Raw genomic sequence first — 27,492 nt, forward strand, 5'->3', positions numbered from 1 at the left:
TGTATGATTGCTGTCAAGGAAGGGACTGAATGTATCATTCTTTCTTGTCTTTTTAAGAATGAAGGTGACTTTAATGACTCAATGAGAACAGGTTAGTCATTGGAAGTACGGTTGAAGTGAAAGGAGAGGTTTAACGAACAAAAAAAAAGGAGAGGGGAGAGATAAAAAAAAAAAACAATATTAATAAGAGTGACGACCAATGAGAATAAAAGGACTATAAAGACAACGATGCAAGTGATGACATTGATGATGGTAATTGACAGAAATGATGATGATGATGATGATGATGATGATGGTGATAATGATGGTGATGGTGATGAAGATGATGATGATGAGGGATGATGATGATGATGATGATGATGATGATGATGATGATGATGATGGTGATGATAAATGATGAAGATAATGAAGAAGCATCGGTGTCAGTGTTGGTGACATTTCGGCAATATACTTAATGATTCAAAATCAATAAAATTGATACGTGTGTGTTGGCACCTATATTTTAATTGATATTGATTATTATTTGGATGGCAATAAACTTTTTAATTTTCTTTTATCCCTCCTCTTATCTTACTCCAGTGTTACAGGTGTTAGTCTCTCCATCGATAGCTGGTCGAGGAAGGGGTCGAGGGAGAGGGAAAGGTGGCTACCAGGTCACGTGTCCTCCAGGATTCAAACGAGAAAAGGGTCTTGGATGTAGAGGTAACTGTGGTTCTAAAAAATTGTCCTCCCTCCAACCTAGGGGCGTCACACTAAGAGAGAGAGAGAGAGGGAGAGAGAGAGAGGGAGAGAGAGAGAGGGGGAGAGAGAGAGAGAGAGAGAGAGAGAGAGGGGGGCGGGGCTGGTGGTGATATACCAATCAGTTCTAAATCATATTTCAGCGCCCGGCCCCACTCACAAGCAAAGCTTTTTGGGGTCCCACTCCCAATTTGGATCATGTTTGTTCGTCATGATTGCTTTGTCTGGTATTTTTTAATGAACTGAACTGAACTGAATCTCGGGTTGCTATCCGGAGGCATAGGCGCCGGAAGTGGGGGGGCAGGGGGGGCAGTTGCCCCCCCAGTCAAAAAAGTGGGGGGGCAAAACGCATTTTTGCCCCCCCAAAACGCCCCCCCCCTCCAAAAAAAACAAAAAAAAGCAGTAAAGGAATAAACATGGTTTGTATTTTTAACCCAAAAGAACATAACAATAATAAAAACCTGAATTAAAGCACATATACCATTCCATTCAAAGAAAAGGAAAGTTCACAGGAATTAAATTTTTATAAACATTGCGCATGCTACCTATACGGTTTATAATAGCGATACGCGCATATCGTGGACATATTGTGCGAGAATGGGAAAACGTGTCTGTTTTTTTTGGTTTTGTTATAGGGGTGAGAAGACATGAGCCCCTGAACGCTGGCGTACTGATGGGGGGGGGGGGGGTATATCTATACGATACCAGTGATTTACACATGTTGCTATTATGACATGATTTTCCGGTATTTTTTCTCCATTTTTTTTAAAGTCATACCTTTTTATGCGTTTGTTGGAAAATAAGAAATTCCCAAATTACAGTCGGGCGAAAAATACGCTTATTTAGAAGCCTTTATGACATGGTCTGCAAAGTGGCTGGGCTCGAGCCCCTCCCCCCTCACTTTTTGAAAAAGTATGTTAAAGAGAAAAAGAAAGAAAGACGGAGAGAAAAAATAAGTGACCTGCCAATGTCACAAATAAGGCATAAAAAAATGCTCATCTGACCGTAATTAGATGCCTAAATCCCCAGAGCTTACGGGTGCTCCGCCCCCGGACCCCACCAAGGGCCCTAAGGCGGGCCCCTGGATGCTCATCTGACCGTAATTAAATACCTAAAACCCCTGAGCTTCCGGGGGCTCTGCCCCCTGGACCCCACCAAGGGCTCTAAGGCGGGCCCCTGGATGCTCATCTGACCGTAATTAAATACCTAAAACCCCTGAGCTTCCGGGGGCTCTGCCCCCTGGACCCCACCAAGGGCCCTATAAGGCGGGCCCCTGGATGCTCATCTGACCATTATTAAATACCTAAAACCCCTGAGCTTCCGGGGGCTCTGCCCCCTGGACCCCACCAAGGGCCCTATAAGGCGGGCCCCTGGATGCTCATCTGACCATTATTCAATACCTAAAACCCCTGAGCTTCCGGGGGCCCTGCCCCCTGGACCCCACCAAGTGCCCTAGGGCGGCCCCTGGTTGCTCATCTGACCGTAGTCAAATATTAAAACCTCTGAGCTTCTGGGGCCCCCCCCCCTCTGGAACACGTCAATGGCCTTAAAGAGGCCCCTGGATGCTCATCTAACCGTAATTAAATACCTAAAATCCCTGAGCTTCCGGGGGCTCAGCCCCTTGACACCCTGCCGAGGCTGGACCCCACGCCAATTTACGCTCTACCTGATCGTTAATACTTCACTTTGAAAAACGTTCCGCGGGACCTGCATGTAACGTGTAAGACTGGTGGTGATGCAGATTTTTCGTCTGCCCCCCCCCCCCTTCCGAACGTTTTTTCTCATTACGTCACTGCCCTCGGAAGGTGAGCCCCCTGGAATGTTTGCCCCCCCAATCCCAAACTGCTTCCGGCGCGCCTGTCCGGAGGAGTATAGTTTGTTGAACAAATATTCGGCTAACTTGTTGACCATTTTTTGTCCCTCACCTTCAAGATGGTCAAGCGACTCCTCCTCTACCCTCCTTTTGATTCCCTCATAAAACTGCATCTTCACTTCAAAATATTGATAATTCCTCCTCTTTGTACAATGTTCAAATATTCATGGTCTACACACCCTGCATGTAACTCCATGATTCAGGTCAGGATGGTCGACGTCTTTGAGTTAGACTTTGTGTTTGCTGCCCTCAGTAACAATAAACATTATAGTGTAATTATTTGCAGACGACGTCCGAAACAAAAATAGATGATTTTGCTGTTGATAGATCATTGTTTGTTGCTGAAGACTTGGTAATATTGTTAAACGTGATCATTCGAAATAAAACATTTTGACTTGTTCCTAAATATATAGACACTTGACTTGAATTCCGGACGAAGATAAAAGCATGAAGAATATTATAGACATGATGCTGATATTGTTTGTTCAGTCCCACATGTTCAATAATATGTCGTGTTATTCTGATTTCTTTCAGATGTCAATGAATGCCAAGTTGGAGGAGTATCCCAATGCGGACAGCTCTGTGTCAATACTCTCGGGTCTTACCACTGCTCATGTCTGCCGGGGTATGCCATTGGAGCAGACGATTGGTCCTGTTCTGCTGGAGGTTTGTATAATTCTCCCAATCATGATAATGTTACATTGAAATGAATGACAATGATGGTGGTGGTGGTGGTGGTGGTGGTGGTGGTGGTGGTGGTGGTGGTGGTGGTGGTGGTGATGATGATGATGATGATGATGATGATGCTGCTGCTGCTGATGATGATGATGATGATGATGATGATGATGATGATGATGATGATGATGATGATGATGATGATGATGATGATGATGATGATGGTGGTGATGATGATGATAACGATGGTGATGATGATGATGATAATGATGATAATAGAGATTATGATCAATGATGATGATGATGATGATGCGGAGGAGTAGGAGGATGTTGATAAATATGCTGATGATGATAATGATGCACGACAATGAAAAGGATGAAAATGCAGATGATAACAATGATGATGACCATTAGTTTAATTATAAAGAAAAAAAAAAGTAATGGAAGCTTGATTTACTTTATCTGAATTGGAATAAACCATCATTCATCAAGAATGATTCTTGGCTTTTTGAAAATGCTTTTGAAAAAGAAGAAGATTTTTGCCTTATAATTAGTGAGGATAATAGTAGTTCTAGTAGTAGCTCTATACAGAGCGAATTTATTTTTCATTTCTTTTTCACATAATATAAACAATGACAAACAATAAAAAACGTAATGATATAACAGAAGTGAGCACTGAAAATATCTTTGACATTGTTTTTGGTCGTTGTAAATAATGCAAAATGATTTGGTTACAGGAAATGAAAAAAACAAACCTACTTGAAAGCAATCCTTGTTAGGTGTAGGTTCGCACATTAATAATTAAACTTTATACATGTATAACTTAATTTGAAGAAAAAAAACGTAATAAAAAAACATGACAGACAATAAAAAATAAACAATTACACGAGACAAAAACAAATCTTGCCTCAATATTTGCTGCATACATGTTTTCCTTTAACTAGTGAAGGTTAACCTTTTATATTTGCTACAGGACAAGAACCAAAGATCCTCTACAGCCACAGAGACACCATATCAGAAGCAGACATCCAGAATGCGTTACCAGGGCAACAGATTGCAACCAACCTGGACACTGTCCTCTCATTAGACATCCATCATAGAGAGAGGATGATGTTCTGGATTGATCGGAGTACCAACAGGATTGAAAGGATGCCGCTTGATGGTGGAGAGATTCAAGTAAGATGGTATCTGTTTGGATCCAAGAGGGCTTTAACTCATATACTTTAATACAGACGATTATTAATCATATTGCTACTAAAATACCAGAACACCTTTGATATGTTCTGCCAGTAGTATTACAAGGGTTTATCCAGAAAAAAACACATACATGTACAAATACAAACTGAAAGGGTAATTCACAAAGGCGTATCTAGGATATCTTGTCTAATATAACTACAAAGAATTTGGGAAGTCCATTACCTGTTCAGTTACACAAAGTGCTGTACAGTATACTCCTTGGGTATATGAGCCAATCGAAATGACCAGTTGTGCCATTTTTGAAATATAATAATCCACAGAAATGTATAATAATTAATTGTGCACCTTTAAATTACCATGCTATATGTATGCTGTAAGCTATTCTAACTTGATGAGCATCAGGTCAAAAGCGGTACTGATGGTATGAATTTTATGATTATTCAAGGAATATACCTAATGATAAGAAAGTTGACTTTATCCCTTTAAGTACGATGAAAATCTCATTATCTCTGCAAATTAGTTATTGTTATACTTCATAGACTATATCAAGTGATACCTTCAAGAATTATGTTCTTAAAACCAAACTACTTTTAAAAAAAGCAAAGAAATGAAGTGCTGGTATGTTCAGACTGATTTTATGTTATTAAACTCCATATACGAATGCCTGGATATTTATATTTTGCTTCATTATTGTCTCCTTTTCTTCCTCCCAGCATATAGTATCCAGACATATGCACACGCCAGAGAGCCTAGCTGTAGACTGGGTTCATAATAAGATCTACTGGACTGACTACAGACTCAAACAGATTGAGAGATGTGATCTAAACGGTTCAAACAGGGAGGTCGTCTTCAGTACCGGTAAAAGAAGACCAAGAGCCATTGCCTTAGACCCGTTCGAAGGGTGAGTTGATGGAATCAATCTGTTTGAAAGACCTTTTTGAAAAAGATTTAGAGGTGTGAAATTAATGGATCACACAGGGAGATTGTCTTTAGTAAAAGGAGACTATTTTAAAGGATGAGTTGGTGTAATTATTGTCATTTCGAAAGAATTTGGCCAAGAACTAAGGGTTTTAAAATATCCAAACTTAAAAAGTTTTAAAAGTTTTAAAAACTAAAACATTTACCACATGTTTACAGGAGCTTATTAGTTGAGGAATTTTCAATCTATTAATCTGCTGAATACCAAGCCCAAGATAATTTAGGCTGTTATACTCCAACAAGTTTAACATTTGAACATTGCATACCAATAACTTGTTTCAAGTTTAAATAAATGTTCTGGATTCTTTCCCTCAACAAATCTGTAGAACTCTGTGGACGGTAATGACAGATATTCACCAAACAAACAGCCTGCATCTGCTTTTTATATGAATGTGTGCAATAACACTTTCTATAGTATCAAAGTAAAAGAATCAAAGGTAGTATGTCATGAAATTGAAATGTCATATGTTCTCTGTAATCTGAAACATGTTTAAAAGCAAACCTTTGTAAAAACCACTTTGATTGTCTCTCTCACTCTCAGCTTTATATTCTGGAGTGCATCAGGTAAAGCAGACAAGTTAGAGAGGATATCGACCAATGGCAAGCACACCAAGCGAGTGTCTAAGAATGATCTGAAGGTGATCCGTAATCTCGCTGTGGATGTGATCGATAAGAGAGTCTTCTGGTTGGACATTGGGAAACGAAGGATAGAATCAGTTAACTATTTAGGCAAGAAGAGAAACACAATCATGGAGAAAATCAGGTAAATTTCAAAAATATTTATATAAAATTGGATGACTTTGAGTGTGATACAAGACTATATTAATTGAGCTATGTCAATATTGGACGAGTCGAAGATGAGTCCAATATCGTCATAACGAGACAATATTATTATTGTTATCTATATCAGGCTGACTAGCGAAATAACAAAATTTGATTCACCTCAGTAAAGCAGAATTGTATCGACAGTTGAAGTTATCCGGGTACTGCACTAAAGATATTAAATACACTGATTCATTGCACCACTTAAAAGCCTTATATAGATAGTAATGTTGAATACTTCAGTATCACTATGCTTCCATAGAATGTTACTGGCATGACTGTGATTCCACAGACTCTGTCATATTTATACACTCTTTACTAATATTGTATCCAAAGTACTCATTGCTTACCTTGTCAAAGTGAAAATTGTTTTCACAACAGGTATTGCATAAGCTTCCATTTATACACCTTTGAAAACGCTTTTTTAAAATTCATAGATCTCTCTCATCATGGGTGATGCAATCATGTTAATTTTCATCAAAGATGATAAATGATATAGGATTCATATTTGAATTCTTTACAAAGGGGACTACACTAGGCGTTAAAACAAAAAGATGTTGTATTGGCCTTTGCGACCTACCCCAAAATCTTGAAATCTACGGTTGGCTTTTTTAGATAACAAAATGTATTAAAGCCTTCAAAACTGAGAAATATCAGTGCAAAGAGGGAGAATTTTTTTTTTTGATTTTTTTTTTTTTAATATTTTTTTTTAAAGAAAGATTTCTGACTAACTGACCCATGTTTTAGCACCTAAAGGGCAATAAAACATTTTTTTTGTGTAGGCCCTATACAGGTTTAGCTTTCCAATGTTAGTCAATTCATACGAAACATATCTTCGCCTGACTCTTTTGTTTTGTTTTACAGCCCTAATGCATTTGGTTTAGCAATTTTTGAGCAGAAGGTATACTGGGCAGACTCTGTAGAAAGCAGTATTCACAGCATCGTGAAGTATGGAGATAAAGAGTCGAGAGTGGATTGGAGTATCTTCATTGAGAGCAGTCCTAAAGCTGTGTGTATCAACCATCCGTCTACACAACCATCGTATGATGTAGCAGGTAAGAAATAATAGGCAAACATGACCACCTCTTTATAAAGGCTACCTGTCTATAGCTGTCACCTGTATTGTCCTCCCCGTTGGGGACCTAGAATTTGTTAAGAATGAATTGTTTTACCACAAATTGCCTCTCTCTGCTGAGTTGTAATTAATAGAAGCCTGGTAGGAAATGATTCCTTTGATACTTGGAGTGCTGTAATAGAAGCTTAGGTAAAGCAAATGTAATGTAAGACTTTAAAAGTCGTATGTAGGCATGATGGCTTTGCGGATATGAGATCTATTCCCAAAATCAAGATTATTAACATTGATGGTCTCATCATCTCCTCACATTGAGAGATATAAATGGCTTTCATACATAAGCATTAAATCCTTTATATTTCACAGGTTCATTCAACTGTAGCACACACAGTGACTGTCAGATTGACCTCCCTGACCTGACTCCTGACCCCTCACGCTCCTACCTCATCTATGCCAACACCACCAGCATCCACCGCATCTATGCAGATGGGTCTGGTCACATGACCATCGCCAAGGCCGGTCTTAACAACATCTCCACCATTGAGTTTGACCCCCTGGAGAAGATGGTCTACTTTGCAGATCATGGGAGGGGTGTGATAGAGAGGGTCGGTACCGATGGGCGTGGCCTGGAGGTGGTGTCGACGAGGGGCGTGGACTCGGTGGAGGGCTTGGCTATTGATTGGATGCATAGGAGACTGTATTGGGTTGATTCTGTGTGAGTATATATTTTGTAACTTCAATAAATAATAATAATAATAATAATAAATAGAATGGTGCTTATAAAGCGCTTACCACCTAAGTCTCTAAGCGTGACAGTCTACCATTTATCTACCTGATGGACACTTTACCAGGAACTTAACAGGCTTTTAATGGGTAATCCTTATGTGGGGTGTGTTTGAGAGATGGTAGGATCTCTATCTGTGTATGTGAGATTACACAATCTGTGATATCCTAGATCGATATTAGGACCGTACTATCTGCAGATAATATTACATTGGAAAGGTATATTTGTGATTTAAACTCCTTGCGAATGTGACCACTCTTATATTTGCAAATGAGAGCACTCTTAATAAAAATGCCCAGAATGAACTGTTCAGATCAAGTTACAGAAGAAACCAGTGATTACTTGATGTTAATGGGATTTCCTTGAGTTCACCTTCATTTCTGGTAATGCATGCTTAAGCTTTCTTGTATTCTAGTACATGTACCTGCAATAAAGTCAGTTTGTCAAACATCCCATGTTTAAACCAGATGTGTTGTCATTATGCTTCTTTTCAGTGGGAGCTACATAGCTACTCAGAGCCTTTACCCGGGTAGCAGACACACTGTACTCATGTCAGAGTTGGATGAACCACATGGTATCGCTGTTCACCCTGCTTTGAAGTAAGTAGAATTTTTTAATATCTCATTTCTAGAAGTAGATATGGAATTTTGACCCTTTTTTTTTCTACTTCATGTATCTTTCTCTATACAATATTTGATAGCTTTACTCTGATTATAGTTGTGAAATAATTAATTTCATTCTGCATAAAAAACATTAAACATACAAATATGATATACAGATAAAAGATCAATTACAAGAAAAATACAAAGGGAAGAAGCAAACAAAATTTTATGGGGATGCGGGGTTAACGAAAAGGGCAATTAGCCTTATGAACTTCAACCCCTAACTTGATTATAGAACCAAAAGCTTTAATTATATCACATTACTATGAACTTGTTGGAAAACGTCAGTGTAATGAGTTAACATTTATTTCTCTTCCTTAGCATCATTTACTGGAGTTCATGGGGGGAATCCCCTAAGATCGAGGCTGCAAGGCATGATGGGAGTAACAGGGTGACGGTAGCAGCCTCCCCTGTACGTCCTACCAAGCTAGCCATAGACTACACACATAACAAGGTTCTATGGATTGATGCTGGTCTCAATACTATCAATGAAGCTGACTTGGATGGGACTAACCATAGGGTCATCAATAGAGGGGGTAAGTCTGTCACAGAGATCACTTGTCCATTAAATGATCCACATTCTCCAGAGGTCTGATTTCTAAAAAAGGAAAATAAAAGTCCTCTGACTATATTAAAAGCTGGGGTAATAATATGATTGCAAGACCCTCAGGGAGAACAGTATGAATACTGATGAGGCTACCCTGGGTAAACAAGATTATTATTATTATTATTATTAAGGTACTATGATCTTTATTATTTGTGGGAAAGAAAGATATGGGTTAGACATATGAAGAAATGCAGTAGACTCTTTACATTACAAGCTTATTTCCGATTCAAGAGCAAATTTCAAGAAGCCACTTTGTTATGCAAACCATGTTATGTATAATTCATAAGTGGTTAAAAGGCTTAATTTGTACAGATGAGTTAGATTATTTATTCATTAATTAATTACAAGTGTGTTTAAAGTGCTATTTTATTTCATTAATTAGACACAACTGATATAAAGATATCGACTTTGTTATTGAGGAAGCATACTCTGAACTAGTGGCAGGATAAACATTTTGATAATGATTGCAAAGAAATGAGAGTAAAACAGATTTTTTTATTATGACCCTGTTCTTCTTTGCCTACTCACAGAACTTCAGCACCCATTTGGTCTAGCCCTGTACGGTGGGCTGATGTGGTCTACAGACTCTGAACAACGGGAGGTCTTAGCCCTGGATCGGAACAACGGAGAGAAACGGGTCGCATTCAGTGGAGATTGGATCATACCTGTAGATGTTCATTTGATTCATAGTGGCAGAAGAGTTATTGGAGGTTAGTAGTAGTAATGGTTGTGGTGGTGGTAGCGGTGTAATATAAGTGATGATTGGATCATACCAGTAGATACTCAATTTCATTCATAGTAGCAGGAGTGTTTTATGGTTTGAATATCGTACTCTACTTCAGATACATGAGATTGGTTGACCTATTCCTTCTCCTGCTTTCTTTCTTTCCCTCTCTCTCTCCCTCTCTCTCTCCCTCTCTCTCTCCCTCTCCCTCTCTCTCTCCCTCTCTCTTTGGCTGCGATATGTTATCAACCACGTGTGTCCAGTGGTAGAGGTTATATCAGTATCATAAAATAGAAATGCTTGCATATGATATACCATGGAATACAATTTACATGGGACTAGCAGAAAGGTTGGCCTTCCTTCGATCAGCTCCCCCTGTGAAACTGTACAGCGCCCTCTAGAGAAATCCTGAGCCCATTCTTCTCTATCTGATTGACCTTGTCATTTTTTTTTCTTTTGAGCAGAATTTCTTACATTAATCAAATTAAATCATGGTTGTCCAGAAATTCAAATTGGGATAGAATTTATTTATTATTGGAATTTATTCTTATTTAAATCAGACCCTATTCCTCTTGAACTTTTAAGGTTAAACTGGAATGGTTCGTTCAGAAATTTATTTCATTTTGTGACAAAAACTGTACACCAAGAAGGGAAGACTTTAAAATGAAATAAACTTAAGGGAAATCTATTCCCAAATCTTTGACATGTGGTTCTTCCTGTTAATATATCTTAACATTTCAATTCGTTTCAGTATCAAAGATATTGCTTTGTATAGTTTTTTAATTTTTATTTTGGTCTTTTTATCACTCAGTTCGACTTCTATCTTTTTTTTTAATAGATATTGATCCATGTCAAGTGTTCAATGGAGGCTGTGAGCAGATCTGTATCTATGCACATACCAATCAAGCTATCTGTAACTGTGAGACAGGGTATCATCTAAGGAGAGATAGGATATCATGTGAACCAGGTAAGATTAAGATTTAGATTTGGATTAGATTAAGATTAAGATTAAGATTTAGATTAAGATTAAGATTTAGATTTAGATGAGATTGAGATTAAGATTAAGATTAGATTATCTACGCATATACCAACCTACATGTAGCAATCTGTGACTGTGAGACTGGTTATCATCTGAGGAGAGATAGGATATCTTGTGAACCAGGTAAGATTAAGATTAATATTAACATTAAGAGTAATATCAAATAAGATTAGGATTAGATTATCTATGCACCTACCAACCAGGCTATCTGTAACTGTGAGACAGGGTATCATCTAAGGAGAGATAGGGTATCTTGTGAAACAGGTGAATTGTTTTACCCATATCCATACACACATAATGGCAGATTCAATTCCTTTGGAGCAAGTGGGGGGAGGGGGGGTGGGGGGTCAGAAGCAACCTCCCCTTTTCCAGTAAATAAATTTAAGTTGTGCTTGCTACATAAAAAGTTATTTGTAAAGCCATGTAGAGTTATCCAAGATAACACAAAGATATGACCTAGTCATTTACTTTCATGATAATGATGATGTTGTGTAAGTACACTGTATGTAGCCTTGGTATCTGCCAAGTCTTACCAAGATATTGATATGCATATAAATGATAGATTTCAACATTTTGCTACGCTGAGTTGTTGGGATCAAATCATCGTTTGCTGAGAGCCATTTAGTGGAGCACCAAGTTAACATGCTTCTGGATTCCAGAGCATCCTTTGTGTGGAGGAAGATCATTGCTCACTGTTTGGTGGATTAATCGGAGACGGGTCAGTAATTAATAGGTTAATGTGTGAAAGTCTGTACAGCCTAACCACTAACAAGATAGGATAATAGGATGAAATTGTTTTGCTTTGATTGCTTGTGATTGCCGAGGAAGGGAGTGGTTTTGAAAGAAATATTTTATTACTTCTCAGCTTTTTGTTTCATGATTAACTAATTCAATGGTTGATAATGAGAAAAAGGAGATTCTGTGTCAGAGAGAGAGAGAGGGGGGGGGGGGGGGGAGAAAGAGAGAGAGAGAGAAAGAGAAAGAGAAAGCGAGAGAGAAAGAGAAAGCAAGAGAGAATGAAATGAGAGAGAAAAAGGGAGAGAGAGAAAAATAGGGGAGAGAGAGAGAGAGAGAAAGGAGAGAGAGAGAGAAAGAGAAAGAGAGAGAGAAAAGGAGAGAGAGAGAGAGAGAGAGAGAGAGAGAAAAAAAGAGAGAGAGAGAGAGAGAGAGAGAGAGAAAAGGAGAGAGAGAGAGAGAGAGAGAAAAGGAGAGAGAGAGAGAGAGGTGGTCAGGAGGGGGATTTAAGTTGTGTTTGAATTAAATTACCGGTAAACAATGTACTGGTACTCTTTATACAGATACATGTAGAAAAAGAAAAAGAAATATTTGATAGGAAAAAAAGAGAGTGTAAAATAATTATTACAATTACAGCTGACGATTCACAGTAAAGCACACAAAATGGATAATAAAAAAGGTCAACTGAGATACAACACCTAAGGGAAAGAGACTTTAAAATTGACAATTGAATGGAAAGAATGAATAGATTGATCACTTAAATCATGAATTATGATAAATTACTAGAGATCAAGCGATGCTTCATTTTAAAATTGTTTCTTTTTAACAGAGTTAAAAAGTGAGTATTGATTTGGCAAAAAGTTTTTACTCCAGCTCTAGCATCAACATATTTTTAATGTACTATCTGTGTTAAGCTTTGTTGAAAGTATTTTACAAGACATTACAAGTTGCATCCCTAGTCCTCACGAAACATGAAATGATCACACTGCTGGCAGGTGCATCATAATTAATATTATTTGACGGGGGAGAGGAAACAACCATTTATCAGGGTTTTTGTACTCTATACTGCTAATGTATTACCACTACCCTAAATGAAAGATTGCATTCTTCAAATAATTTTCACCGTAATCTGATTATAGGTCCGCAATTATGTATTTCATGATCATGATGATGAAGTAATGAGTTAGCAGATATTGTTGATTTTGAAGACTAAAAAGGAGTGGTTTAAACACTTAGTAAGGGATACAGAGTGTTATAACCCTGACATTGCACATGGGTCCATGAGCAAGGCCTTTTCCTTTTCATATTTTCTCTGTAGCAAGGTATAGCCTATATCATCTGTTTGAAGCCAAAAGGTGTTAAAGGTAATACAAAGCTTTGGTATGGGGTTTTGAATTTGGTTCAAATGAACATAATAGAAGCATATGCGATCCTACAATATTCAATGATCGTTGTCGCGGTTGAAATCAAGTCTTGAGTTATCAAATTGTAAATAATAAACTCTTAATGTTGTATAGCGCCCTCTCAAGACTGATATTACTTTAGCTTTTAAATAATGTTTCTTGACTACAACCAATCGATTTGCTATTCCTGTTCGGAAATTATAGATCAGAACTGCATATTCTGAGATTAACACGGTCACAGCTACCATGAAATAGCCTTAGGCGCTATTTGAAATATTTGAAATTTACCGGGAGCACCGGTAAATTTTGATTATTCACTTTGCTCGAAAGCAGAAGTGTTTTAGGGGCTAAATTTGTTAGTGCTTATAATACATCCACAGGGGCATCCAAATATATAAAAAAATTAAAGAATTACTATTCATCCAATTTCAGAATTTCCCGAAACTTTGTATTATCTTTAACTCATATACTGTAAGAGTTGATGCCCTTCTGGCTCCAATCAGACATTATATTTGGTACCTGGTATGATGCAAATATATACAGTCAAACCTGCTTTAGTGAACACCTGTATAGGAAGACCACCTGTCCACAAAGACCTCATCTTTTTGTGAAACGGTTTCACCCTGAAACATGTAATAAAGCAACCTGTACATAAAGACCACCTGTTATAAAGACCATTTTACTTTTTTCCCATGATTGGTCTTTATAGACAGGTTTCACTGTGTCTGGTGTGAACTAGTATAAAGTCATTAAACATGTAAATACACCAGACATTCACCAGCAATTCTATTAAGCTGATCTTGATGGTTAATACCTGTTCGGTGCCTGAAGGTGAATGATTAATGGAGGCTATAGTAGCTCACCTTTGTTTTGTTCATTGTTTTTTTCTTGGCAGTGACCTAGCTGATCTTGATCTAACTATTTTTGGTATTATTTACCTATCTAGTTTCAGTTCCTCCTATCCCTGTTTTCACTTTGCCTTTTGTTTAATCATCTTATTTTACTACTTTTACTTGCATGATACCCCAATTTTAATCTTTCTCCTCGAAGAATGAAAAACAAACATTTGATTTAAGTAGAAGGATTGCATAATCAAATAGTCTTTAAATGTAGGAAAATCATTTGGGGGGACAGTAATACTACTATGATTGCTTTCCAGATCTTTGAGTTTTCCTATAAATAAACAATCATTACATAATACTCTAAATCCATGAACCCCATCATCCATGGAAAGACTCACAATTAATGTTGGGTTTGAGCAAAGGCTTTCAAGATTGTGACTGTAAATCTTTATTTGCCATGGATCAAAACTTTGAACTGTTCTATTTTGGGGGGTACATATGCCCTGTACATGAGCCAGAAGTCAATTGTGACAGTTTCCTGATTATTGCATTGGTCAACCTAAGTTTGTAAAAAGGTAAATTATGAAAATGATTTTGAAGACACAGGTGTTGGGCTTATAAGAATGACCACAAGTAGGTTGAGAGGCTCAGTAGGGTAGGGGGCTTAACATAGGGGTACAGAGATTAACATAGAGGTGAGAGGATTAACATGGTGTTAAGTCAGGTGTGAAATCTATATTTATAAGGTTAGTACAGGATTTCCTTCTTCTAAATTAACGACTCTAATCAAGTACTTGACTCATCACAATTAACAGATGAAGTGATTTTGTTTTACCACATGAATTGAAGTCAAATCAAGTTGGAATAAAAATAGAATTCTTGAGGATAGCCAGACAAAGCCAGTACGATATGTTAATTCAGATCATTATAGAATCATAAATGAAAGGAAGGAATCATATTTTGGAATAATGACAAATGAAATGGGCTTGAACACATATCTATGCATTATTATGACCTTACAGTTTTATGATTTCAGGAAAATGTGCCCTAAGAAAAAATGCAATTACATGTAGCAATGCAAGGTACTTTTCATAAAAATGGTTCATAAAGCCAAAATCTTTACTTCAAAGTCTCTAGGTTTCTGTGCTGAGTTATAAAGATATAACAAAAAGTGTGTCAAATTTTCTTTGGGTTTGAAGATATTTCTGATCTCAAGTACTCTAACATTATTTCATATGCATCGCATGTTTCAAGCTAATTTGTAGTTACTTTCAATTTCAATGTCTAGAGAATAGATATGGATGATTGATGCAGTGTGTGAACCAATTCATCATAGTGCAATATATTAAGAAACATTTCTGGGGATGGTGGTCCGTAACTTTCAGAAATCAAAGTACATTTTAGAATTAGTAATTTCCTCATGTCATGTTACAGTTTCTACTCTTAGGAGACAGGATGGATATAGACTCATTCCATCAAACCACGAAATCCAGAATTACGGGCCGATGGAAATTCAAGAGTTCCTTGTTTCTGAGATGAAACTATTGTCTAAAGACCACACATACCTCCAGCATAATGATTTTCTGATGTCATAATGCTGCCCATAGGAATTCTGTCATTTCTTGGAAACCCCACCCTTGCATACTCAATCGGAGTCTCTTTGTCATAAATACATCGTAGTTTAAAGTTCAAAACCACAGAATTGAGAATTATTGGGCTGATAGAAATTCAAGAGTTCCTTGTTTCCGAGATGAAAGCCGTTCTCTAAAGACCACATACTCCCATCATAAGGCACTTTCTGATGTCATACTGCTGTCTATAGGAATTCTGTCATATCTTGGAAACTCCACCCTAGTATTTCAAGGGCAGCTTTGTCGTAATTCTAGTTAAAGGTCTATGCAAAATAAAAGAATTTAATATATATCTTAGATTTATTACAATATATTATTTCTGACTGATGTAAAAATGGAGATCATATAATCTTAACAAAATTTGAGACATCATGGATGGACATATTTGAACCATAATCAAAATTTGTCTTAAAAACGCTATATATTTTCTTTTGATTAAAACATTCTAACATGGTATTCATACTTTTTGCTTTCCCACATGACGCAAGTCACTATTGTGTCACTTCTTGATTCTATTTTCTGTTTCCCCAAGACTCTCTTTGAATCCCCTCATGAGAATTAATATGTATTGTTTGAATAAATACTGCTTTCGAAGCAAATTGGATGGTGTGTGTGTAGTGTGTATTGGGTTTTTACAGACGTGTATCAATCAGATATGAAGTTGGCATTGGCCCATATATATGTTTCCAATGTCATTCCCATCCTCTCTACATCAAGGAATTGGAAATCTAACAACTCTAAAGGATGCTTGCATGATGATGATGTTTTGTTAGGTCGAGTCATGGTTCCTGCTAAATCTGAAGATAAAATCTTTTCAACTGGAGATATTATCTTTGCACACCAGGAAAGATTTATAAGACATTAAAAGTGATTCCACATGATTTCTTTGGTAATGGCTCATTTAAATATCTCGATTGTTATTTTGACTGTCCCCAAAGAAAATCAGTACCTTCAATTGTTTTCCTGGAGGAAAAAATCATGAATAACATATTTATCATCAATTTTTTGGCTGTTTTACGAAATTCTGCCGTGACTCAGTAATCCAACACAATGGCTGGGCACATCCCCTGTCAAGACAGATTTCCTGACTTTCAACAAACAGACAAGATTGAGAAGAAGCAACCAGTTGGTCTGTCAGTCTATTTCTATTCTCTTTATTCTATGTCTAAACTATAATTCAATCTTGAAAGGTTTGAGTCAAAAGTTTCCATGTTGCTTAAAAAATAAATTGTATAATTTTTTTACAAGTAAGCCCATTGACTACTAAATTTGCTTTTAAAATCCACCTGTTGCGGAATGTGTGGAATTCTTGTGAATAAATCTATGAGTTTTCAAAGCAAGTTGGTGTTGGAGTTTCTTATTAATTGTGTTAGTATGAGATCTTGTTGAAACAAAAGATGTTCCTAAATGGTCTCCTCCTTAATTGTATTGTGGTGCCCTGTCATATAAGTGTGGTAAATGTAATAACATATGGGTGACAACATAATGGTGAAACTAAAATAACTTGCAAATTGTTGTTCATGCATGTAGAAGTGTCGTAGTCGAGCGGTTTAAGCACTTGACTTAAAATTCAAAGATCATGGTTCGATCCCTGACATGGCACTAATGTCCTTTGGCAAGGCATTAATCTTCATTTGCCACACTCAACCCAGGTGAGGTAAATGGGTACCTGGCAGGAATTAATTTCTTGAAATGCTGGAGCGCCGTGATGGCAGCTAGGCTAAAGCCGGGGTAATAATAAATGCGCCTAGGAATAAAATTTCCAGATAAACTGCGCTATAGAAAAACCCATTATTATTAAAACAGTTGAAATAAAAATCCTTGAGAGAGTTCCCCTCTTCACTATGACCAATTTGAATTTTATTTCCTCAGATAGTCAATAAGATTGAAACCGGTCATAGTGAAGAAGTATTTTTATTTAAATTGTCTTAATTATCATTATCATTATATCAAAAGATGTTAAAAGATGGGAGTTGTTGCTACCTTGTTTGGCGTTCAACAATAAGGGATAGAGCAATGTCGATCTGGCGCTGCTCAGTGGCTGCCGGGCTCACGATCAATTGGGCAAAAAGAATTTCCGTTTCGGTTTAATAAAATTTGGAGTGGACTATTAGGCTATTATTATTATTATTATTATTATTATTATTATTATATATATATATCACCGTGACGGAGGATTATTAACATTAAATTATTCATTCTAAATCTAAAAGAACCCCATTTTGTCTTTGTATGGCAGAGATTCTGTGTAAACATACTAAGACATACTGTGCAAGTGCTTGCCTAAAAAAAAGTTCTTTTCTCCTGTCCTTTTTTTCATTATATTACTCTTTGACTCCCCTTTTGTCCTCTCAAATCACATACCCTATGATCTTATTTATGAGCTGATATTGACGTGTCCTGCATATATGACATGATTGCTGTTTGTATATACCTCTCTCAATTGGTAATGACAGGTCTGTATTGAGTCATATAGAGACCTTGACTGTTTTAATCTGAGCCCTGACCAGGTTTGGGGCTCCCTCTCTTTGTTTGATTATCTTGTAAGTGGATTATATTTGGTCTTTTAGACATTCTTTACTTTAAAGGTAGTATTTGAGAAACTATATGCTTTAATATAAAGCTTTCATGCCATAATTTCTGTCATAATTGTTCATTTTACAAATAGAATGTAAAAAATGATGGGAAAGAAAAGTAGTAAGAGTCTTGATGAACAAAACAATGATTTTGGTTTTAAAAAGATAAATTGTCTTGTACAATATTTGATAAAAAATTTGTGCATGAGTCCATTGGAGAAAAGTAAAGTAAAAACATAACTGATGATAACAATTATGATTATTTTTTAAGCAAACATACCTGACACTCAAGGTACAAAAATAGGACAATGTACCGATGAGGTGTGGATTAATGTAGGGTCATGAGAAAGGGTAAAGGGGCCCAATTAGGTTAACTTAAATTTGTAGTAACATTGTATGAGCTATAAATGGCTCAATGGGATTAGATAGAAGGAGCAGGTCTATGAGACATAGACTCTAGCCTTGCTTTGAGCTGGGCTTGACTCAAACAGAAGCCCAGAAAAAAAGGCCGAAACAAGTTAACGCGGAGCCCTGCTTTGAGGAAGAATGAAAATTTTGCCCTTGCATTGAAAAATCTTCAGAATTATTCTAGAATGTGAAAGCTATTGAACTATAAGAATAATAGGCTTGAGATTATCCCCTGAGGCATCCCCTGCTTGCTCTCTTAATGCCCCCTTCCCAAATTTTCTCACCCCTACCTTTTCCACAATATCTCCCCATGTATGATGACCACTAGCTAGTCCAATGCCGTGGACTGTATCCCTGTCGCGCCTGATCAGCTGAGTGAAATAACACACCCTCTATGCTAAAACAGATATAGTCCTTGTTTTTTAGATGTTTTTTTTTCAGGGATTAGTAGAGACTTTGCTCTCTGTGTGGGACATAAGGGGGTGAAAAAATGAGATTGAAGAAGAAAAAAGTTGTGTCAAAATGGACAGAATCTGAACTAGATAATGACATGCTGCAGTCCATCATTGCTTGTTAGAGTGTCCCTGGGCCTCTGATTTAGAAGGGTGATTCCTGTGTCGAAGCTCCTTCAATTTACTCAACGATTAATGACTTCCTTTCTTATACTGCTCACTAATTTCTGAAATTAGAACAATCTCTAATGCCAGAGCACTCTGAAGTGATATTACTTCATAAGATTAAATAGTTTTAACTCTTCATCATCAACAATCAAATAAAATGTTCATAGCTCAATTTTACTGTATCATTCCAATGTTGACACAGATAGACTTCTCCCTCTTCACTGTGGCATTTTTTGGTGGCATTTAATAAGTGAGAGAGAGAGAGAAAGAGAGAGAGGGATGTGGGGTGGGAGGGATGGGAGGGGCTAGGGTTTGGGCATGCTGGTCTTCAACGCACAAAGGAGGTGAACTTTTAAGTGTCAGATTGCCATGGTGTTCATCTTTGAGGTTAAACAGGCTCAATTTGTCGTCTTTGTCACAATGTGTCATGGTTTGCTGTCATTTCTTGAACTGGACAGACCTTGTAGTACAGGTACATATACACTGATATAAGGCAGTCACTTTAGACTAAAGTAAAGAAAAGAAAGAAAGAAGCTAGGAAAGTAAAAATAAATAAATAAATTGTGATGGAATAAATGAATTATTTGATGAATGTCTTAATAAGTAGATAATTAAATATATGAATGAACAAATGAACTAACGAACGAACAAACGAATGAATGAACGAAAGAACAAAAGAAAGAAAGAAAGAAGTTAAGCAAGCCAGAAAGCAATGTTACCAAGGTCAAAGGTCAATTTCAAAGCTTCGTAATTTGGGAGAGTGAGAAACACTTCACTGAGAGCAGTATATGGTCTATTGGCGAATGTTCTTTATCCATCTTGATCCTTGCTTGCATGGTGCTTACATCCTTGAACAAGGTATATTACCCACATTTCCCCTCTCCACCTATAGGTGCGTGAAATGGGCTCTTGGATATGCTGGGGTAACAATAATTTATATGCTTCCTGGGAGAGCAGTATTAGTATCAATGAGTCTATCATGTTTTAATAAAACCATATGATATTATGATTCACTATTTGCTGTAATTCTACTTTCTACAACAACTACACTTTCTGTTTTTTCCCTGTAACCTTGAAATAGAGGAAGTAGGGGGATGTACTTTCCATGGAGAGGGCAAAGAGAACTGTGTCATCTTACTTTGCACATTTATGTTGATTACCATCTAGAGATTGAAAGGGGGAAAGGGTGGGCTTAGAAGGGGGTGGGTAGGAAATCCAAGCCCATGGAGCATTCTCCTTACCTGGTAACTTCCAAGGTCAAGTGCATTAATAGAAATATGTAGTAGAGGCGCCTTTGATCAAACATCCCCCCCCCCCAAAAAAAAAAAACAACAACAACAAAACAAACAAACACACAATAACAACAACAACAAACAAACAAACAAACAAACGGAAAGAGAGAGGAGATGAACTTGAATAAAGGAAACAAGAACAATGATGAAGATAAAAAAAGAAAGAAAGCAATTGGATTAAAAATCAAGCTCTGAAGAGCAAATCTTGAGGGGAAGTGGAAATAGGGACACAGTTGATGGGGGAAATCCCCCTTCACCACACATCCTCCCTTGGACTATATGTGAGAGTACGGTACATTTTATAATATCTTGTTTGCAAGTTGATCAAACAGTTCCTGTTGATACCCAGGCATTTCAAAAACTGTCCCATCAAGGCATCTACCGATTTAGGAGAGAATTAAGGGCCTTGGAGATGTTTGGAAGAAAAAAAAAAATCATTTAACATTTAGATTAAATGCCATTAAATTCCTCTGTGACACTAATATGAAGATGCAAACTTCTTTTTAGATTTTTAGGTCTTATTCTAAGGAACTGACAGGTGTTCACAAAAATTGACTGAAAAATCTTGAAGGAATATCACATTGTAGTAACAAAATATTAGCTTGTTGGAATCTTCCTTAGTGTTCAAGGCACATGTCTTTATGTTAATCATATTGGTGATTTAATTTAATTTTATAAATATCTGAAGAGGAGGGGGAGGGGGAGGGGGAGGGGGAGGGGGGGGGAGGGGGAGGGGGAGGGGGAGGGGGAGGGGGAGGGGGAGGGGGAGGAGGAGGAGGAGGAGGAGGAGGAGGAGGAGGAGGAGGAGGAGGAGGAGGAGGAGGAGGAGGAGGAGGAGGATAGATACTAGGAGTAGGAGAAAGAGAAGGAGAAGATGAAGAAAAAGGAGGAGAAAGGAAAAGAAGAAGGATGAAAAAGAAGAGAAGAAGAGAAACTATGGAAAGCTTATAAGAACCTCAAAATACTAAATCCACCCCTAAAAAAAATTATGCAAACCATACTATCTCTGTGAAAACCTCCCCTCCCAATAGAGCTCATTTAACCCGAAAAGGTATTTTTGACTGCCTTTCTCATAGTGAGTTAATGCTGAAAAAGAGGTTATGGGTCATTCCCCCTGACACGCTTGTATACGTGAGCTGCACTTTGAGTAAGAGTCACTAGCTATCTAACTCCTCTTTCTTACTCACCCCACCTCTCTTTAATTGGTTGATTAGTTATAGCAGTGACTGTCAGCGAGGCAAGCATTGGTTGAGGAGTGTCTCTGGTCTGTGGCCGGCTTGGTCAATCACTAACATTCGCTCTCATGACGCGATAGCCAATTGGCAACTCCCCTTGCCACCGATTTCTTGATGAGGATCTTTTAGTGATCTTTGTTTATCATCTTCGTTGTTATTTGTGTGTTTTGTTTACTGGAGCTCAACGAAGAAGCCTTCAAGATAATATTCATTTGAAGATTTGGTGAAGTGTTGCATTTATGTCATCTTTGTCTTCATTTGAAGCCAATTGGAATCATAATATTGTGATTTTTGGATTTATCAGCACCATTGATATCCTTCAAGGAATTTGATTATCTAAAGTGCTTCTTTTAAGGTTTGTGAAATTAACTGTTTTGTGATAATATGAAGTCTTTGTTCCTTTGTTGGTGGACCAATTTATGTGTGTGCTTTAAAATCACTCTCTACTCTTTGCTTTAAAGGTTGGAAAATATGAAATGTTTTTTCTTAGATATTGTTATTTTTGTCTTAGGTTGGGGTTTCATACAGTATGTTATTGTCATTTACATATGATCTATTCTATAGAATCCTTCTCTGAATCATTTTAACCTAAAAGATTAGGTTTTTTATTTTGTAAATGATTGACTTCATAGATTTGTTTTCATCCATTTTTCCAAGGAAATTCACCTAAAAATTGAACTAGAAGAGAATACAGGATAAAATACAAATTGTAATTTAAGTCTGCAAAGTTTTTGTTTTATCAATAAGTTATTCTAGTCACTTTGCTGCATTTAGAGAGAAAGAGAGAAAGAGAGAGAGAGAGAGAGAGAGAGAGAGGGGGGGGGGGGGTGAATAATGGCTCAAATATTGGGTAAAGGTTTTATCTAACAATATATATATACAAGTTTAACAAAACAGTTTTAGAGATTCAGCCAAAAATGTAGTCAGCAGGATAATTGAAAACAAAAAATTTAGAAAGTGGAATATTACTAGAAAATTAACTTGTAGAACACATGCTAATTCTTCTCAGGTAAAATTATTTACTGCAAAAAGATGAATAATTGTTAAAATGTTTTCTTTACCATGTATATCAACTTATAGCAACACAAATAGCTATGACAAAAGAACATCTATTAATAATATCCAGATATGTTTGACGTACAGGAGCCTGCATGAAATTTGATTGAACACTAATATTGAATCATTGTTAGGAAGGGACGTTTTTCCTCACAAGATGACTATATTAATTTCCATCTACGTCGCTTCATGTTGAAATTCTAGTGTATTTAGGTTAGTAAAGTTGAATGATTGATTTGTTTGCCAAGATGACCAGACCTCCAGCTAGATAAGATGCCGAATAAAAAAAAAGGAATTTTGATATTTGAAGCTTAGTTTCTTTTGTCTTGTGCATTTTTGTACTAGTGCAAATATGGACTAACATTATAAATGTAGTACATGGCCCGGTGAAGAGCTTAGTGTTTGCTGCTTAAGTTCAAGATCATTTTACAATTTGTATGTGAGATGAGACAGGAAACTTGTGTTTTCCACTCATATTCCCTTCTACTTTTTTGTTTGTTTACAAACATATTTCACCCTTTTTTGAAGTCTTTTGTATTTATAGTGATACATTTTGTTATAAGTCATTGCTGATTTTCATATCAAGGGATGGTTATTTAATTTATTTTGAGTATTACACTTTGCATCCAGTATGCATAATTTATTAATTAATTAGCTTTATGTAGAAATTAGCTGAAAAGGATTATCGATAAATTAATTAATTTTCTTTTGTTTTTCAGACGAGTGTCACCTAGGCCTTCATAACTGTAACCCGAATGCTCTTTGTACCAACACACCTGACGGATACCAATGCACCTGTAAAGAGGGATTCTTAGGGGACGGATTCTCCTGTATAGGTGAGTTTAACCCACTGACTACTGAGTTCTCTCATTTCCATAGGCTTAACACAGGGACCACCTGGTTCCCTTAGACATTAGGTTAACCCTCTGCTTATTTCCCAGCCATGAGAACAAGATTAACACCAGACAGATACAAGACCAAATGACAAGAGTAAATAATATCACTGGTATACTTGGTATTTATGCCTTTGGTATTTCTTAGGTTTATACCAAACAACTGGGTCCACAGCACAGATTCACAGCACAGATTCACACATAAGGCGCGATAGCTCAGTCGGTAGAGCAGTGGTCTCGTAATCCGGTGACCCGGGTTGGAAACCAAGTCGATGCGCTAGTGCCCTTTGGTAAGGCATTAATCCTTATTACCAGGTCCCTCGGCCGTCTGGTATATGCTATACTAACAAGCATTTATTGCTTTCTTAGCTGTCAGGTAAAATAACCACCACTATCCAATAATGTTTTTCATTCATACACGTATAATAACAATAAGGCTAGTTCAGATATTACACAGCAAAACCATGGTGGGTTTTTATGATGACATAAAGTGCCATAGCTTTCCATTTCTGTATATCTAATATAAACACAGAGTTCAGTGGATACATGCAAGATGCAAGTCCTGTGTTGCGCGCAGTTACCATTTATTTACATGTAAAAAAGATTGCTTGCGGTGGTTTATCATGCTATATCTGCATGAGCAAGCATGATAATAGTGATGCATGTACTCTTAGTACACTTTATGAAACATCAAGTCAATGCTAGGCCAATTAAGCTGTTAATTAATTTATTGGCTATAGGGTAGGTATATAATAGCTTATGTGGATCTAAGCATGGCTGTTAATTAATGAGTTACCTTGCCTCATGGAAGGTTCATTGTATTTCGACTCTCTCATGAGTTTGTAATTAAACGTTTGTCTCAAGGGTTAATTTAATTAAATTTCACACTAATTCCCAGACTGAGCAGCAGTTGACTTCCTAATAATTGAAAACATTTGAAGCATAAGGAATTTTGTATAAAGTGTACGGTTGTAATAGTACTCTTTTCATAGAGGCAATAGGGATGTTACAGAAATGGAAAGGAAAGGGGATAGGGCATTATAGAGGTTTCAAAATGGTTATTGAATGTTTTATTCATAGTGAGATATGACACAAACTTTCTAAGGATTTGAATTTACTGTGCTTTTAGTAAAAACTTGCTGTTATGATTTATCATTTCATTGCAGTTTGAGAACTTTAACCCTATCATTTTCTGGGTCATTCCTTAGATGTAAAAATCTATCTCACCAAAGCTGAGATGAGAAGGTTATTCAAATCATGTGATGTGCTACTTTCATGAGCTATTCCTGAACATTATTTGAGTGCTCTCATCAGATAGCCGCTCAATGAGCCCAAGGCACTTCTAGATTGAATATTAGTTGCCTGAAAATAAATCACAGTGCTTTCCAGGTTTTTCTGAAAGTTTTTTCTTTTTTGTTGTTGATGTGTCCAGTTATAGTTTGTGAACTGGGCTGGCAGGTTGATAGGCTGTACATTCTAGATATTTTCAACCAATTATTCACTATTTGTACCTTTATTTAGCTTGGAATGTATATTTGTGACTTCTCTACGAAGCAACTCTCATCGATGCCTTTGAGGGGATTAATTTAACCTCATTTTATCCGGCTTCCTTCAATATTTGATTAATCTGAAGGTAGAAAAAATGTCACCGTCTAATCAACGAAGATGGGCATAATGTGTGGAGTAATGTTTACCACTAGACTAATTATAGTTAGATGATGATTCGTACTGTCACCTGTGGGACATAAGGTGGTACTACTTATCTCAAATTAAGTCTTAAACCTCAAGCCTTTCCTTTGAATTAACATCTTAAGATAAAGAGAGGTGTGCTGTGGGTGGGAGAGAGAGAGAGAGAGAGAGAGAGAGAGAGAGAGACAGATTTGAACATAGAATAGCAGATAAACATATAAAAGAGAGGGGGAGTAAGAGAGAGAAGAAGAGTGGGAGGGAAAGAGATAGAGTGTGGGAGGGAGAGAGGGAGAGAAGGACTGAATGAGAGAGAGAGAGAGAGAGAGAGAGAGAGAGAGAATGGAAAAGGGGGTAGGGGTAGAGAAAGGGAGAGAGGGGAGGGAGAAACCATACTTTGAAGAGTGAAACATAATCTGTTTAAATTCTGAAAGATTCTTAAGTATATGAGATAATGCCCTTCTGGCTCCAATTTTCAGACATTATGTCCCATAAAATGGGACTTTTGCTAGCAATGTTTTCAAACCTTTAAAGCAATGACCACCTGCTAACCTTTATTGTAATCAGAGTTTTCATTTTTTTTCCTGCTCTTTTATGACACCCCCATCATTCTTTGGCATTATTCATATTTAATAGGGCTAGGATGTTGGCAGAGATTTCTTTAAGGGGAAGATGAACAGGTCTATTTTTGTTATATTTTATGAACAAAGAATTAGAGAATGAATGGAAAAGGCTATTATTAGCTTTAGAGATGTAGTTGCTGTTACTCTTCTAACAAATTACAGTAATAATGTACATCCCTTTTTGATGCTTACCTAGCAGGCAAACACTGGGGGTAGGGGAGCATATCTTTGTACTTTTGTACTTATGGTATACAACTTGGGTTTCAAAAGCAGGGGCAGTTGTGCCCCCTCCCTTATCCCATTTGGTCCTTGTTATACATTTTGGCCATTTTCCAGATCGAACAAGGTTTTTTGTGAATATTCTCTATCCATGTCAAGGTCTATTATGTCCAAATATGTCTCTTTCACAGCATGATAATATTAAAAAAAAAAAAATTACATGCATTTAAACTTGGAGGAAGTTTGGGAGGAAGTAATCGTATTAATGAAAAAGGATATTTACTGAGTGAATCATGCTCATGCTTTAAATTATCCATTCAGTTATTTATAAAATTCTTTTTCTTGTCATCATTGCATCCAACCATTTAATTGATGCATTATTGCATTCTCTGTCAATTCCAAGTATTTTTGCACAAATATTACATCAAACTTTCTTAGTATGATATGTTTGAGGTCAAGAACATATGGGGTTTTACTTAGAGAAGTGATGTTGATTTGAGAGTAAGTAGCAGAGAGAAAAACTAAGACTTATAGACATGAAACAAAAGATAATTAGAAGAGAAGGAAGTAGAAGGAAACGTCACCGTTTAAATAGAAATGGAAGTTATCACATGACTCCTACTGGTCCAGAGTTTTATTCCAGCTGCATCCAGACGGGGTCATTTGTTTGAAGTATTTTCATTCATTAGCCACAGTGTATCCAGGTGACAAATGGGGATCTAGGGGATGTTCAAAGAGATGATTTCATGATTATGTAGTAATGGTAATTGTGTTTTGAGGGAAAGGAGATGCATGGCGCATATATTGTGTGAAAGCTTTCAATAAAGGGACAGTCATACCTTTTCTATAATATGAACTAATTCTGTAATGATAAGTCTTGGGTATAATGATACATATGAGTACCGTATGTGAGCTTATAAACCCTAGAATATATTAAAATGCTGTGAAATATTGATTTAAAATAAAATGGCCAAGAACCTTGGCGGCGGTGGTAGTGATGGTGGTGGTGGTGGAGCTAAAAGGGAGGGGGAGCTGGTGGACCTCATCATAAAAATCAGTATTCATATTTTGTTGCCAAGCATTTTGACCCTGTTCATAAAAA

The 27,492-nt window shown here is 37.0% G+C and overlaps 1 protein-coding gene across 1 annotated transcript in view; it reads left to right on the forward strand.

Moving 5' to 3' along the window:
• LOC100888447 overlaps positions 1–27,492 on the forward strand; it is a 92,599-nt gene that overhangs the window by 47,101 nt on the left and 18,006 nt on the right. The window contains exons 3-14 of the mRNA XM_030979221.1: positions 580–702; positions 3,146–3,277; positions 4,260–4,462; positions 5,197–5,384; positions 6,003–6,224; positions 7,148–7,338; positions 7,722–8,070; positions 8,634–8,738; positions 9,123–9,337; positions 9,939–10,118; positions 10,971–11,099; positions 23,689–23,805. Coding sequence (XP_030835081.1) covers positions 580–702; positions 3,146–3,277; positions 4,260–4,462; positions 5,197–5,384; positions 6,003–6,224; positions 7,148–7,338; positions 7,722–8,070; positions 8,634–8,738; positions 9,123–9,337; positions 9,939–10,118; positions 10,971–11,099; positions 23,689–23,805 — 2,154 coding nt within the window. The remainder of the gene's footprint in view (positions 1–579; positions 703–3,145; positions 3,278–4,259; positions 4,463–5,196; positions 5,385–6,002; positions 6,225–7,147; positions 7,339–7,721; positions 8,071–8,633; positions 8,739–9,122; positions 9,338–9,938; positions 10,119–10,970; positions 11,100–23,688; positions 23,806–27,492) is intronic.

Source organism: Strongylocentrotus purpuratus, unplaced genomic scaffold, assembly GCF_000002235.5.
Source record: "Strongylocentrotus purpuratus isolate Spur 01 unplaced genomic scaffold, Spur_5.0 spur5_scaffold_10, whole genome shotgun sequence".
Taxonomy (NCBI): Eukaryota; Metazoa; Echinodermata; class Echinoidea; order Camarodonta; family Strongylocentrotidae; genus Strongylocentrotus; species Strongylocentrotus purpuratus.